Source organism: Solanum verrucosum, unplaced genomic scaffold, assembly GCF_900185275.1.
Source record: "Solanum verrucosum unplaced genomic scaffold, falcon-dt-bn FXZP01000278.1, whole genome shotgun sequence".
Classification (NCBI taxonomy): domain Eukaryota; kingdom Viridiplantae; phylum Streptophyta; class Magnoliopsida; order Solanales; family Solanaceae; genus Solanum; species Solanum verrucosum.
This window is the reverse complement of record NW_026020332.1, coordinates 6,229,547-6,246,782: the sequence shown is the minus strand read 5'-3', so window position 1 is coordinate 6,246,782 and position 17,236 is coordinate 6,229,547. Positions and strand designations below refer to the sequence as shown.

Here is a 17,236-nt window from a genome sequence, read left to right as displayed (position 1 = left end):
TATAGTAGACAAACATTAATGTCAATTCATTGTCCAAAGTTTCCAAACAAGTTAAGAGAAAGGAAACAAATTGACACAAGAAAATCCATGTAGGACTCCAAATGGAGAAGAGGGGGAGGGAAGTAAATTAGATCCTAACAGTAAATGGGTCAAAGAGAGACCTCGCGCGCATCTTGCAGTTCAATCTGTAAGTAGAAACTGTAGGTAACTGAAATTCCATAGACACTGACAACGTTTAAAAGAAACATTAAAAAAGAGAGTGAGCTAGATCTCCTAGCGAATCAACAAAAAAAAAGTTGCTAGGCACCTCTGACCAAGCAGGGTGAAATTTGTTAACAAAACAAAAAGCAGTAACTGAGCTGGTATACCAATTATATACAAGCACGAGCTTTCCAACTTAGCTCCTTATTTCAGAGACTTCAAAGTACTCGAAGCTGAGCAAGAAAAGCAGCACAGAGATCCAGGAAGAGGAACTGTGGACCCTGAAGCCTCTGAAGGTCAAGTAAGTACTTCTCCTCCCTGGTTTTGTAAAGCTGCACGAAAAGAACACAAACATCAAATAAAATTTCAGAACCATACAAGCTGTGCAAGACTCACAAAAACAGCAGATCCAAAGAACAGAGAAATTCTATTGCTTTCTGAAAGACGGACCAATTAGGAATATTTTTTTCATTAGTCTGTCCTATTCAGGCCAATTTGTGTGCACCTCGGCTAATTCCAACAGGTACTTACTACCTCTTACCAACACAAATATCGGGTAACTTTGTCTACTAAGGTTTTGGACAGAAGTGATGAAACCACCAAAGAAGTAACACTTTATCTTCTTCAGATTAAACAAGGACCAATTCATATGCATTCAAATGTTGAAACCAACCTAAAGTAATTTTCCAAAGATTTGCATCTAAAACACATTGGCAAGCATCAAGAACAAGCAAGCTACAAATTTGGGATACATACAGATTAATAGTTGCTGAAATCCTGCCCCTATATATGATAAAATAGATATAGACATCCACTTAGAAAGAATACAGGCATACAAGTGAGACTTCCACCAATTATGTGCAACATACTTCATTACTGCTAGTGCAAACTACTTTCTCACCCAATTCTTTGTTCATGTCATTAAGATTGACCATGTTACTAAAGCTTTTCTTATTTTCATGATATACAAGTGTGCCCTCTAAACTCTATCTCAAGGCCAAAGCAACATTCATGTACTCCTGTATGAAAAAGTTAGACAGAAACTAGATGTATGATCCATGAAATTTTTCATTACCTGAACTTCAAACTTGACCACATTTGTTAATTTTGTGTCCCCATCATTCTCAATGATGGATGAATCATCTCCAAAGAACTGATTCCCGTGCATGGAATTAACACCCATGCCGTCATGATGACCAGGTACGCTAGGAACCCATCGACATTTCATGTTATACTGACCAATCTTTTTCCAACATACATTCAGTTCTTGCAGAGCTTTCAGAACTTCAGTCATTATTTCACGTGGATGCGCTCGAGACTGTAGCAAAAAAAACAAAAAGGCGTTTATTATGTATAGCATACTGTTGAACAGAATTTAGAAGCAAATTGTCTAGAAAATTTCACAAGAGAACCCATCAAATTAACAGAGGCTGTACGTGCATGAGCCTATACTTATTATACATGGAATTGACAAGATGTTTTCAAAGTTAATCAGATTGAATACAAAATAGGATCACGGAAGTTTTCAATGATTATCAGTACTTCAATTTCCATCATAAAAATAACAACAAAGGTCTCGTACTTGGCCCTTCCCTCCACTCACATGTTAACATAAATATCCATTTGCATATTTCTTTGATCAATAAGTATGAATGTCCAGCCCCCAGGGCTTCGGTCTAGGGGGGTAAGAGAAGGTAGAGGAGCAGGGTCATATGACTGTCCAACGATTAGCTTATTTAAACGAAAAATAAAAGAGAGAGCAAAGTTAGTTATTTGCATGAGGCAGCAAACCAACCTGGAGGCCAAGAGCCCATTTTCTTTCAATGGGGAACTGTCTTGCACCAGCTTGCTGATAATCCATTATTCCTGGGAAGCATTGACCAACAGGGGAAGCAGCGGTTTCATTAGAATTGATCCGGTTGTAACCATATTCCTGTAAGGGCATGTTTATACATCCAATTAAACACATTTAACGGCAAAAAAATCAACCACAACTATATACCCAAGCTTAATGTTGATGAACTCGGTGACTGTCATAAAGCTGTAACATATTTATGGACAAGAAACTCATTAAATATTGGCGAACTAATTGGCTCCTTCTTAAGAAAGCAGACGGAACGAAACTGCAGCTTTATTCAATAAAAACAAGCAAAGACGCACCATGGACTCCTGAAATTCAGCTCCAAGATAGCCAGTGGAAACACGATGGCGATTGTCCAGGAGCAGATAGTACGCAACAGTGCCCTGAAATACAACTAAAATTGAGGGAAAAGGGCAATCCAGGAAAAAAGTAGATGGCTGATAACGAAAATTTACCTCATTTTGAACTCTATTGCGAAGAGACTCAGTAAGGTTGTTCCTGTCAAATCCCATCTTAACCACCTCTTGAAGAATTTCTTCATCGATCTGCAATCAAATATTTTTCAAGGATATTTTGACTAGATGAGAATTCTTCTGGTTTAGGAAACCATGTTAAGAGCTGTAAGGTCATACAAAAAACTTAACATATGAAGTCACCACAAAGACAACCCCAACAACCATACAAGTCAAATTGTAGTAAATGTGATAAAAGAAGCATTTGGAAAAATAAATAAATAAATCAAAGAAGATGCGGTGATGCACCAAAACGTCCCAAGCATATCAATGAATATAGAAATTTCCTAAATACAATTCTTTTGGCCAACAATTGTATCCATGCCAGCTTGCATGCATCTCACTAGGCTCCTACTACCTTCCACCAGCACATACCTGATAACTCTGAGCACCAGGTGATAGCTCCATGGACAAGGATGATGTTGTAGAAGCCCTAAGAAGACAATCGTCAAGGTCTCAAGCTAAGGAGTTGCAAGCCAAGATTGTAGGGTTTCAATGGGAAATCAAGAAGATGTTTATCATGGAAGAAAAGCCCAAGAATAGTGAGAAAGAATGGACTGAGTGCTATGCATATTTTATGGTTCAAGTCCAAGCCCAAATGGAAGAAGATTGAAGCCCACATGCGGCTGAAATTTCTCCCCAAAAGAATGAGCAAAATCCTCACCCAAAAGGGGGGAAAGAGTCGCATAAAAGTGACTTGGGAAGGGTCCACATGTTTTGGTCAAATTTGGAAACTTTTCCTTATTTCTTTGGGGAAGAATTTTTGGTATAATTTTTATATGCTTTCCTAGCTTAAAGTTTCCTAGTTAGATTTTGTTTATTATTTCCATAAAAGTAGATTCTAATCCAATTCTATTTGGGATAGTTTTTCCCCAATATATAGGGGTAGATTTTATTATTTTTGTATAGACAACATTGTTAATTGAGAATTTCTCTACTTTACAGTTTACACCTTTGTGTATGGCTATTGGGGATTACAACCTTTTAAGAACAATTCTTTAAGAGGTAAGATTAATTCTTTAACTTGATATCTTTGGCTCTTATTCGTAAATTAAAGAAGGTAATCAGTCATATACTAATTATTGTCTCTAATTTCTTCGAAATAGAGGTCTAGATCACTATTTGATCTAAGTTCTTGAATTGACTCTATTAGTATCATAAATTAGCTTTAATCTGCTAATTTCTAAACACTAAGATCAATTAGGATTCTTAGAACTACTTTGAATTTGGGGATTTTATTCTCAAATTTCGCTCTAATTTCTTGTCATTAATCTTAGTATTTTCGCTTTCGCATTGTTTTCTTGTTTATTCAAGTAACCCGATTCTTATCACTAGGGTTCAAACATAAGGAACGAAATAACAAGTTTTTTTTGTCTCTATGGGATTAGGAGACCCTGATCTACAAGGTTTGCACCCACTTTATTGACCACAAGTCCACATCCTTGGACCTTGGGAGCACTTCCCAAATATAAACAGTTGAACTATCTGCTTGTATTTATCTGGTGTCGTTCGCATAATGGACCTGGAGTACAACTAACAAAACTAGAGTGGGACTTCATCACAAACAAAAGGGTGAAGAAGGTCAGAACTACTAAATCTTTTATTTTTTATTCAAAGGACCCAAATGGATCCTGATTTATTAAATAAAAACATGTGATATTTATGAAAGTGGGTTAGAGAGCTAAAAGGTTGGATGAGTGAACAAGGATAGCATGATCAACACATTGAAGGAGAATATCTAGCGCAACAAGATATGGTTGTGACAGCAAGACAAATCACAAATCTGACCCTTCTTTAAGATGCACAATTGTGTGTTTGCCATAAGGGGAAAGTGCTGATCATTTTTTTTAATGTCTTTATTCTAATTTATTTTTACGATGTCTTTTTACCAAAAAGGAAGATTTTTGAGGCTCTGATGACAGGAACTTCCACAGCAATCATAAACTTTCCCCATTGTTTAGGTACTTGCAACATTTCCTAAATTATACAAGCTGGCTCATGATATATGAGCAATTCTGATCATTCTTTTTCACTCTTTTACCTGGGCGCAGGGGAGGGCGACAGAAAGATGTTGTAGGTTAAATAAATAGAATCTACCATTTAAGGCAATCAAAGATGCAAAAGAAGATAGGAAATCGCCTAGAGTGATTCCATCGCATTACAATCAAGAAATAAGTTGTGTTTGATCAACAGAATACTGCTTTAGTGCCTTTTATATGGGATAGCAAATAAGTAAAAGCTGGGGAAAATTTCTATCCTGCCATGTATAACTTGTTGCATGTGAAACATTAAGGCGCAAAAAAACTAATCATTAATAAGTCAAATGTACATTCAATCTAACCTTCTTGGCTTGTTGCATTGTATCTGGTGGAGGTACGGCCAAATAACGTGGCAAATGAGCTTGGAACCAAGGGTGCAGGCGAATCTCAGGAATAGTCATTCGCTTCATCGGGTCGACTATAAGCATCCTTGGAATCAAATCCCTCGCACCAGCTGATAAATGGCTGGGCAGAGTATATATTCCACCCTAAAGACAAATTGATATAAAGTTAAGCAATTGTCTGCGATCAACCCCAATGGATTCAATAAATGTATCAACTAATCTCTCCCTTTTTTGGGGAACGGACAGGGAGCATAAATTCATTCCAATGGAGAATCGTTTTTCTTTTTCCTTTTCCATTTGGCATTTCACATCATGTCCACTTATCCAAAACAACAAAAAAGGGTGAGATTGGGTCCCAGCAGATCTAAACAATCTTTGTTTTTTCCTGGACATGATACATTTGGAAGGGCAGAACTGGAAAACAAAAAGTTGACCAGCATAGTAAAATGGAATAAATCAGTAACATACTCAAGCCTCATCAACGAAAAGTGGAGCTACCCACACAACATCTGACTTATTATGTATCCAATAATGAAAATTAGGATATGAGGCCAAAAGTTGTAGTCATTTACCCACCAAATAGAATTGAATGCCAACATGAAACAGAGTCGGACTACAATCAGGTCGCAGATTTGGGAACACATAATTTCAAGCCAAGGGGTAGCTAAATCAATATAGGATAAAATTGAACGAAGGATCAACATTAACATGCTGGATTTCAAGTAAACTAAAATATACCTTTATTTTCTTAAAAGATTGGGTATGTTTTCATCGTCAAATGGAAGGGTGCCACAGAGAAGAGCATAAAGAATAACACCACAGCTCCATACATCTACCTCAGGGCCAGCATACAATTTACCTGATATAACCTACAGAGAGAAACAGAGAATTTAATGGTTATCAAAAAAAAAAAGAATTTAATGAGCATAAAAAGCACTTTTTAAAGGGAAAAAGGGATTAATACATAGTTTACCCCCCAAGGTTGTATCCAAATCCATTTTACATGCCCCTTTAACCATGGGAATAACTTTACACACCAAACCTTTCCAGAAAGTGTGCCTAAGGGGTGGCAAATGGGTTGTTTGGGCTAAGATGGGTTGAATCCATAAATGGTGATTTGCTCAACCATGCCCATAGCCTACTTGGGCTAAGATGAGTTGGGTCAAGATGAGCTAAACGATGAGTCATAGTCAGAGGCGGATCTAGGATTTCTAAAACATGGGTGCACAACTTCAAAAATTAAAGAGAAAAAAGAGAGTAGTAAGTAGGAATTGATCCCTAAACCTTGGGGTAAAAAACTCAACATTCAACCAAATACACCATTCAATTTTTTTGGAGTATGAGAGTCAACAGATAATATTAGATCAATTCAAGAATATGTACAAAAAATATATAATTTAGCAGAGAGACCATGGGTTCACGTGCACCATAATTTGGGCCTACATTTGCCCCTTGCCACAGCCCAACCCGCCCAACTTGATATAAGTTTTGTTCTTTCCTTTTAAAGATATCAATAAACATTCTCAACCGAATATCCACAAACAGATCTCCATACCTATTACTTGTGGTAAAAAGTTAGTCCTAAATGGTTACAATTTAGAAATATTTGGAATTTTTCCTTTGTGGTGTTTGTAGTTTGAATTGAGTATTTAAACAAATGATTAGTTTATGTCTGACATCAATTCTATTGATGAATATACATTTAAAATATATGTAGATTTTTAATTTGGGACAAAACTATAATTGGTCAAAATCCTATTTAATGCATACAAACTTTATGTATCTTTGCATTTAATACTAATGTGTAAAAATCATATTTATTTATTTTGGTTTCCCATCCGGTGTCAGGTACCCGCATTGGAGCCCAACTAAACTCGGATTTGTGCCGGAAAGTCCCACATTGGGGATACAGTGCACCCAAACAAAAACGACTCCATACCAAGGAGGCCTCGAAACCAAGACCTTCAGTTAAAAATGAAGGAGTACTTACCACTCCACCACAACCCTTGTTGGTGTAAAAATCATAATTGATTCCTATTCAAATTGATACTCATTAGAAGGAATAAAATAAATCTAAACTAGTAAAACTAGTAAAGATTTAATGTTGATTTTAAAATTTTAAATATTAGAAAAATAATTGAATGATAAACTTGTCCAACAAAAATATGTTTTTTAAGAAGTAAAAAAAGTAGACATTATTTCTCTTTCTTTTACCAAAATTACCCTATAGGGTAAGTCTGTACCGAAAAATAGAATTGCCTAAGAGCCTGTTTGGATTGGCTTAAAAAAAGTAGTTTTTAAGTAAAAAATAAAAGATTAAACCGAAATGACTTTTAAGTCAAAAAATCAAAAATAGGGGGGGGCCTACTTTTGGTTTTTGACATTTTAAAGTCATTTTTGACCTTGTCAAACACTTCCTAACTTATTTTAAGTCATTTTTGACTTATTTTAAGTTATTTTTTATATTTGTCAATTACTTTCAGAAGTCTAAAACTGACTTAAAAGTAGGTTTGACCGACTTTTAAGCCAATCCAAACACCCTCTAAAGAGGCAACTCCTTCAATTAATTTTCTTAACAAATAGTGGAAAAAAATACTCGTTCATATCCCAGCAAATAAATATATTAATTATCATATCCGACATTTAAAATATTGATGGTAATTATCATTATAGTCAATATGGAACATATATCTATTCCTGACATTTTCAATCTTAATAGTTGTATAAACTTCGAATTAATAAATTTATTCTAATCTGACTTGGCCAAAAACAAAAATCTAATAAAACAGGGAAATATACAAAAAAAAAATGAAAGTAAATAGAGTCCTTTCTTATTAAGACATTGAAAAGGTCAAAAAACTTGAGAAAAATTTGGAAAAAGTAAAATCATCATTATTATATGTTGCATAAAATCTCCATATAGTGACATTCTTCTTTTATTAATAGAATGAAAAGGTCAAAAAAATAAATGTCATAAATATTAAGATAATCTAAATGATGACATAATACCATCTTCAAAATTTTACATTTATCTTGGATAATCATGAGTTGAACTCTAATTATTGACATTGAAGTTTGAAAAATGATACCCTTCGGGATGGCCCAATGGTTTGGGCTTGGGACTTCCATGTTGGAGGTCTCAAGTTCAAAACCCCTTGTCAGCAAAAGCAATGGGTTTGCCTTCTGGGTTGAGCTCGTCGCACCGGGATTGCCGAGTGCGGGCTACCTCTCATGTGTGGTTTGCAAGCTATTGCATAGGACCGGGGGTTTTACCATGTGCGTACCCAAAGGATAGCGACTGCGGGATTCCTTTGTCTTAAAAAAAAATGAAAAATGATGGGTTGAGTTTGGGCTGCTTCATGGGTTGAGTTTGGGCTTAGCTTCTATCATGGGTTAAGATGAGTTGAACCCAAACATAACTCATTTGTAATGTAGCCCATGCCCAACCCATTCAAAACATGTGCGGGCCAAATGGGTTTTGGCCGAATTTGACACCCCAATGTCTAATACACACCATTTTTATGTTTCATCGCTTTCCTTTGATAAGTGTATTTCACGCACCAATCACAACCAACACATTTCACAATATATAAAAAAAGAAAATACTTTAAAAATTGTCAAAAGATCAAAAATTATAATTAAATATTATTCTTCCACATTCTTCTTCTTCTTCCCCCACTTTGAAATAGACAAATCCATTCAAACAAAACTAATCTGGGAACTATTTGGATTGTTTTCTTCTCCTCCTCTTGGCCGTTAAATTATATTGTTGAGTTCTCTCCAATTTCAAGAATTTTTTCCCACTCCAATGGTTCCCATGGTCAAGGGGTGTGTAAAGGGGAGTTGAGTACACAGCCGTTTGAAGAGGGGGGGGGGGGTTTAAACTATGTATTAAGCATGGAAAAAAAATACTGACAAGACAAAATGCAGCATACATTCTAAGTATTGTGATCAATCACAACTCTTTTTTCAATCAGTTAGGCAAAACCACAAAAAAGTAATTGCTGTTAACTCGAATCAGAAGCTTCAGTACCTCTGGGGCAGCATAGTTTGGGCTTCCGCAACTTGTCTTCAGAAAATGACCATCGCGCATGATATTGCTCAAACCAAAATCTGCGATCTTCACATTACATTTGGAGTCCAGAAGGAGGTTTTCAGGCTTAAGGTCTCTATGAACTACCATGTTTCTATGGCAGTACTCCACACCAGAAATTATCTGTGTTTTAGAAGAATTAGAATACCATAACTACTTTAAAATAGTTAAACAGCATGAAAAAACTCATGCAAGGAAGTGGCACATCCACCTGCTGAAAAAAGTTACGAGCTTCATCCTCCTGCAATCTGCCCTTCTCAACAATGTAATCAAATAGCTCGCCAGATTTCACATACTCCATCACAACATATATATCTGACGGTGTCTCTATGACCTCATAAAGCCGTATAATATGAGGATGCATGAACAATCTCAATATTTTGATTTCTCTACGGACTGCAGAATGTCAGCAATATAAAACTCTTAACACAGTCCAGACATCCATAAACAGGAAAAAATATATATAATTGTACACTAGAACCAAGAGCAAGCAATGGCTAATCATTGATAACAAAAATCATCCTCCATCAAGGTATATCCTACTGGGCACTAGTCTATTCAAATCACAAGCACCTAGAGATTTGAGAACAAAAATTTGATATATGGAAATCAATGCAACTTTTGGGTGAAAAAGAATCAAAGATTATCGTTTAAGTTAAAGTAGAAGAAAAATTCAACCACATTCAAATCAATTGACAATCTAATCATCCATTTATATAGGTTCCAGATCAGATAGAACAGAAAAAAAACAAAATAAGAAGGAAGAAAGCTAATGGAGGAGGAATGATGAAGGCAACAAACAGGCCAAACAGTAGGTTAAACATCAATCTTCATCTTGCAAGATTCAGTTTGTCCTTCTTCCAACCTCACCACTTCTTACCTTTTTTACCTTAAAAATTAGGGGTAAAAAGGAGAAACGGTGTTCATATACTTTGGATAGTAAGGGAAAATGTGACTGCACTCCCTAACTCCTATACCTTTCTCCTCCATGTCCATATTCCTGATTTTTCGACGATTAAGAATCTTGACAGCAACTTTGTGCCCTGTTAAGGTATGTTCAGCTATTTTAACTTTGCCAAACGATCCAATGCCAAGTGTTTTCCCAAGCTTATAGTTCCGCAAAAATGAGTCAACACTGCTGGTGCCTTGCACTGCTGTTCCATCCATTTTCCTACCAATACGAGAAAATTAGAGGCGAATTAGACATTCATCATTTAGAACAAGCACAAAAAACACTCCAAAAGGTACCTCCGCCTGTAATAACACTCAAAAAGAATTGCTAGATTTTTTTTTAGAAAGGTAAAGTTATATTCTTCAGCATTAAGAATATGTTGGCTACCTCCAACAAGTTATTAGCTAGTACCATAATTAATTGCTAGATGTGAGTAATAAATTTGAGATTATTTTCAAAATGGATTCTTCCTTGGAAGCCAAGATACTCGGAAAGCACAACACTAAGTTGCCCGGATTCGGGTGCGGGCATTTGATACGGGTGCGGATTTGACAGTCGGATTCATCATCACATATATTTTAGAATTTGGGGGTATGGATCCAAGTACGGATACGGGCGCTGGGATATGCCAATAAATGTAGATTATGACATATAAAGAATATATTTTGATTAATTAAAGCTATTGAACTAAAACTTTTCGGTCATAAATGTAGTCAAAGTACTCCCAAGGTAAATTAACCAAATCCGGTGCGGATCCCACACCCGATCCACACCTATGTCGTGTTGAGACGGGTGTGGCTAGGATTTGAAGAATCCGTTGAATGCTTGTCCGTCTTAGAACTCAAGAACCGATTTACCCTTTGCCGGTGCTGCGGGGGTGCCAAAGATTGCATCTTTAAAACAACATGTATACCTTTTCTCTTTCCATGATAACTTAAAGAGGGAGAATTTTGAAGGCCTAAAAGGTACATAAATAATGTCTTCAAATAAAATTAATCTTCAGTAATGTCTTATTTGTAATTGGATTGTAATCTCCCTATACTAATTTCTTTTTGCCAATAAGTTGGAATATATTTCCAAAATTTACAACTCACCCACAGGTATGAATAGACACCCTCTTTAACACACTAGTAAGAATAATACCAACATATACATTAAACAGAGACCCAAATGCTGATGAGGAGTCAAACCTAAGGCACCATGATCTCACTACCTCTCACAAAGCTTCAATTACCCCCTTGTGCAAAAATTGGCACATTTTATCTCTCCAATTCTCAAAAAATCGACAGAGAAATTCTCAATAAACAGTACCCAGACCCTAAAAAAATGAAAAGGAGCTAACTTGATGAGAAATTCACAACCCCATAATCAAATATCAAATTAATTCCCCACCCCACCCCTTCTATAACCCTAAATGCCAAAAAAATCAAATCCCATAACCCCAAAACAAAATCTTGAAATTACCCAATTATCTAACCCCCAACCGGTCATATTCTTGAAAAAAACCCTAGCAAGAACAGATCTGAAAAATATTGCAAGAAAAATACATTTTACCAATAAAAAGAAATCAAACATGCAAACCCACCTGGCAGAAGCTAAACCCCAAGAAGCAGATTAAAGAAATTCAACAACAAAAGATGAGAAATTGGGAAATCAAGCGATTATCTTCAACATTTGGTGATGAAAGAGAGTAGCAATGGCCTCCTGGAATACAGGGGGAAGAAGTTGAGGCCAGTCGTGGGGTGGGGGAGATTGGGGGGTGGGGGGTAAGGATGGCTGCAGAAGCGCAAGAATGGAGTTCACTGATTTTTTATTTTGTTAATTTTTTCCCCCTGGTATTCACAGAAAAAACTTCTTAGCCTTCTGATAAAATATACTAGAAACTAATTATTGATAATAATTAATTAATTTAATTTGATTAATTAATTAGATTCTATGTTCTAGAATTAAACATTTTTTTTAAAAGATTCTACGTTTTATTATAAATTATAACCTAAAATAAATTATGATTACAATTCTAAAAATTGTTGTCTTGACAGAATCAAACCTTTGATCCTTTCCTTCCACAGAATCTGCTACAGCTAACCAGTAGTGTGCCTTTTTGGGCCAAAGTGGTCCATATAAAAAATGTGATGTGATGTGATGTGTTCAATTTTAATTTTTTTGAAAAAATAGCAATTAAAGAAGAGCAAATACATGTGCTACTTTAGAAAGTTAGATCATTATTTTCATTTAGCAACCTTGAGTTTTGTATCTATTATGTAATATAATACATATTTATTTATTTTTATGACATGAAAAATCGTAGTTGCTATCATTTGAGTGCGCACGGGTAAAACTCTTATTCTATGCAATGATTAGCAAATCACACGAGAAATAATCAACTATAGGAAACCCAATGCAACGAACTCAATATATACTACTCCCTTTGTCCCTAATTAATTGTCCATTTTTTCTTTTTTGGTTGTCCCTAATTACTTGTCTATTTTGACAAATCAAGAAATGACAAAAAAATTTACCTATTATACCCTTAATTAATTACTTTAAAAAAAATATAACTTCTTGAAAATCTTTGTTTTTAATTCATCTACTTCATAATTAATAGGGGTAAAATGATAATCTCACTATGTCATTAATTGTTATTAATAGGTGTGTTAATTTAAAAGTAGACAAGTAATTAAGAACAGGGGTACATATTTTAACTTTTGGCATTTAATACTTTGGTTCTACTTTAAAGATTATTAATTCAATCTTGACTTTTGATTTTTTGATTGTTTATGTCCAATGAAGTTTATTTCAATCAATTTGATTTGGATTTTTGATATGAACTTTGTATAGTGAAGTTATTGTTGATTTACTCCTGACAGTGAATTTTTTTTTAAAAAAAATACATCATTCTCAAAATAAATTTGCCAAGAAAACTTCCTCATCTTTAATGTAATCAAAATAATATAGCTAGCAATAATTGAGTCACTCAACAAGGTAAAAGAACACATCCAAATAATATTTAATGAGATGAAAATTAGAAATGAAAAAGTATTCAATAAGGTAATCAACTTAGAATTCAGAATAATATAAATTTATACAATAAAATTAATAAATGCCAAATTTGGAATAGCAATCTCATTTGAGGCTTTTCTTTTCATATCGGATCATCATGTTTAACTCTCAATAGACTTGCATATGTCCGTCCTCAGTTATTCTTCAATGTACAAGTTGATCTCTCACACATACAAGAATTATGCTAAAAATTCTATTCACACTCTTATCCGATGAAACTCATGAATAAATCAACAATACCTCATTGTTAACATCAAATTAACTATATATCCATAGCTTTTCAAGATAACTTGATGCAATCACCTACATGAGTGTCAAGATGTGATCATCTTCTATGGAAAAAAAACTAATTGAATTGTCTTTCCAAAGCATTCATGAGATCCAAGGTGTGTGCAAGACCATAAAAATACTTTGTTGGTATCACGAATTTGCATAGAATTTAGTATATTGTATGTGTTGTGGTGATTTTAATTTGTGTCTATTCAGTTAAAAAATACTTCACTTTGTGAATTTATTTCATTATGCATTAATTCAAATTAGAAGTTACTGATACTTAAGTACAAGTTCCTTCATTTTACCCCTAATTATTCTTGTACTTTTATCTTTGCATTCGTAGGAGATTTTTAATATTATTCATTTTCGTTATGCAATTAATTAATGAATAACATCTTATACTCTCCTGTGCAACATTTCTAATTCGTAAGTATATGTGGAGTGCAAGAATTAAGTTACTTCTCATAAATAATTCACATTCATTCAAATTAAGATTTTATACTTTGTAACTTTGTTAATGAAAAGATATTGACTTTTCAGAAGATTTGAAGTTACTTGTCTTTTATGACATTTTATCTCTAAAGAAAGAACAATGTTTTATTATATTAATTATATTAGGCTTCTTACTTTTTTTTTATAGATGAAAATGTAGGTATGTGCTTATCTAGAAGCATAATTCTTTTAACTTAAGAGACATCAATTCTCTCATTATCTCAAATATTTATTTTTATTTTATGGGGAATCATTTTTTGCCAACTTCAAACTTTTAGCTAGGGCCTGGGAGTGCACATATTTTGTAGTAATTATGGAATCATGGGTGCGATCGGCTTAATTTGCATTCTTGTCGGGTCGAAATTGCTTTTAATGTAATTACTTATTTGACAATATATTTATAAAAAAAACTATTTATTGTTTGATAATTCATGTCTAGTATTGATGTTGTAGTACTTTTTTCTAACATGTATAACTTAATTTTAACATAATTTATGACTTTACAATAATTTGTATCCTTGTCATATCAGAATCGTTTTCAAGGCAATTGCTTGTATGACAACGTGTTTATAAAAAGTTGATTAATGTTTGATAATTCATGTCTAGTATTGATATTGTAGTACTTTTATCTAACATGCATAACTTAGTTTCAACATAACTTGTGCAAAAAAAAAATAATAACTTCGATTTCAAAACCCACAAGTTATATTACTCCCTCCGTCCCATTTTATGTGGCAACATTTGATCGGGCATGGAGTTTAAGAAATAAATGAAGACTTTGAAATGTTTACCAAATTGCCCTTTAAAAAGTAGACTTGCTTTTTTCTCTCCTCATAAATGTATTGGAGTATTATTTTAAGATTAAGTGGGACCAACAAGGGTAAAAAATGAATTATACCTTTAAATATTTACCATATAAGGAAATGTGACATTCTTTTTGGGACTGACCAAAAAGGAAATAGTGCCACATAAAATGGGACGGAGGGAGTATAATAAAGGGATAAGGGTCTGAAAAATACCCCAACTTTGGTCGAATTTGCTTTTGCGATACTAAACTTTCATGAGGACCTATTACCTCCCTAGACTATTTAATATCGTATTTTAAACATATATATTTGCCCATGTGGACATAAAAAATAATGCAAAATTATTAATAGTAATGTGTCCACGTGTGCACATATATACTTTTAAAATACATTATTAAATAGTACAGGGGTTAAAAAATATGGTATTAAATAGTCTAGGGAGGTAATAGGTCCTTGTGAAAGTTTAGTATCGCAACATCAAATCCGACCAAAGTTGAATATTTTTCAGACCCTTATCCCTATAATAAACATAACTTAATTCATACAAAACTTATGCAGAGCTAGACAAAAGTTCTCAAAACTTATGCCTACAGTAATTAAGTCATACAAATTACAACTTATGCCATATAACTTAATTTCTATATAACTTGTGCCTTTTTCATTTTCTTTGTTGAGCTTCAATTTTTCTCTGTAGAGAAATGCAAGCCCTCCCATAAATTAGAAGCTTTAATTTTACATAAGAACACTTCTTTAGTTCCACCTTTCATCTCAATTCTTTAAGTCAGTTACTTTTTTCATCAAATTATTAATTAATTGTTTTTTTCTGTTATTGTTGTTTACTACTCGTGGATTTCACGAAGTAAGATGTGTTTTTTTTTTCAGTAACGACTATTTTTCAACTTATTTTTCTTCATATGAATTTCTCTAGATAATTTTTCTTCAATGATGTTTACAAAACTTCATTTTTTCCCTTTTATTTCCTCTTATTTGTAGTTTTGATGGAGATGGAGATGGTGTTGATGGCAGCAAAATCGTGGGGACATAGAGATTGAAATACATTTAAGCAATAATTCAAAGCACATGCTTTCTTCGGAGTTCATATAAACACAATAAAATGATCAACTCTATGATCGTTCAGTATAGATCTTACTAGATAAAAATTTGACGAATTCTATTTTTTCTTTGATAGTCGTCCTATATAAATGATGTATAAAAATGGTATAATATGTGTATCAATAGTGTATATACATTAGATACTAGTTACACACTTATTATACACAAAACATATAATAATGATACATTTTTTTATACAAATACTATAGAAATACATAGTCTATACAACAATGATGCCATTTTTATATGCATGATACATTTTCTATACAAGAATAATACAGTTTATAAACAATTGCTGAAATTAGTTGGAAAAAGGGGGAAAATTATGTGAAATGGCAAACATCTAGAGTATATTATGTAATATAGCTATAGTTTCGATTATTTTTAATTTGTGGCTACTGTTTCTCGATTTTTTGCTATTCGGTTTCCTAATTGAATAAATCTAGGATTTGTATAATTCAATTCCTGATTGTATAAATCTAGGATTTGTATAATTTCAGAATTTGTATATTCTTACCCTAGCTAGTTGTATACGATTTATGAAAAAATCATAATAAATTACTTTATTTGTATATTGTCAAGTGAAATATACAAATGGAGTTCTGAAAAATCCTAAATGTATAAATACATCATTTGTATATACTTACCTTATTTATATATTCGCAAGTGAAATATACAAACGACAAGAGAAATATACAAACCGCAACTTCCATTTCTATATATTTACTATGTTTGTATATTTGTAAGCGAAATATACAAACCGCAACCTCCATAACAAACAAAACTGTAGTTATGGAGCATAATTACTGAAACTATAGTTATAAAGTCTTATCGTATTTGATATGAAAATTTGTATATAAAAAAAAGGCTATGAAATTAAATTATTAAAGGCTAAAAAACATCTTTTAAGCTTCTTGGACCATCCAGTATCAACAGTTCCACCCAAAATGACCATAAATGTCTCTGTCCATAAGAAAGTCACCTGTCAGCAAGATGTGACAGGTCAGAAACAGATTAAAAGCAGGCCAACCCACTGGCCCATATTCTAGTTTGTATATGGATCTCTAGTAATGGGCTAACAAAGCCCATTATCCAATATTCCTAATTTGGAACTTAATCCAACATAGGCTTATACACATGTAGTTGTCCAATGAGACAAATCTTACAGTTTTATAGTCCTCTCAGTTCAACAATAGTTGTACTATTGACTTTGTACACTTCTTAAGAAACTATAAAAGAAGAATAATTTTATCATATCACCCTTTGAATATAATAAAAAATAATATCTTGGAAATATGTAATAGGAAAATGACTATAATTAATGATAAGGATGAATTACGAACTAAAAATGTAAAATTATCCATTTCATAAAGTTGGACAAGTATCGTTGGACATCCCAAAATACTATTGTTGGACGGATGGAGTAGTAATTATCTAGTAAAAGATAACACAAAGTATTCATTATTTTATGTGTTACCTAATAATTACAC

General features: G+C 33.5%; 1 protein-coding gene across 1 annotated transcript; it reads right to left on the bottom strand.

Annotated features, from left to right (window-relative positions):
• Positions 1-171: 171 nt before the first annotated feature.
• On the bottom strand, positions 172-11,808 carry LOC125836192 (SNF1-related protein kinase catalytic subunit alpha KIN10-like). The gene is given in 11 exon segments (XM_049515295.1): positions 172-533; positions 1,277-1,519; positions 1,997-2,134; positions 2,362-2,445; positions 2,518-2,607; positions 4,916-5,101; positions 5,686-5,826; positions 8,991-9,173; positions 9,262-9,446; positions 10,028-10,221; positions 11,588-11,808. Coding segments are annotated over 10 exon segments (1,554 nt in total). The 5' UTR covers positions 10,218-10,221; positions 11,588-11,808; the 3' UTR covers positions 172-419.
• Between the last annotated feature and the right edge of the window lie 5,428 nt (positions 11,809-17,236).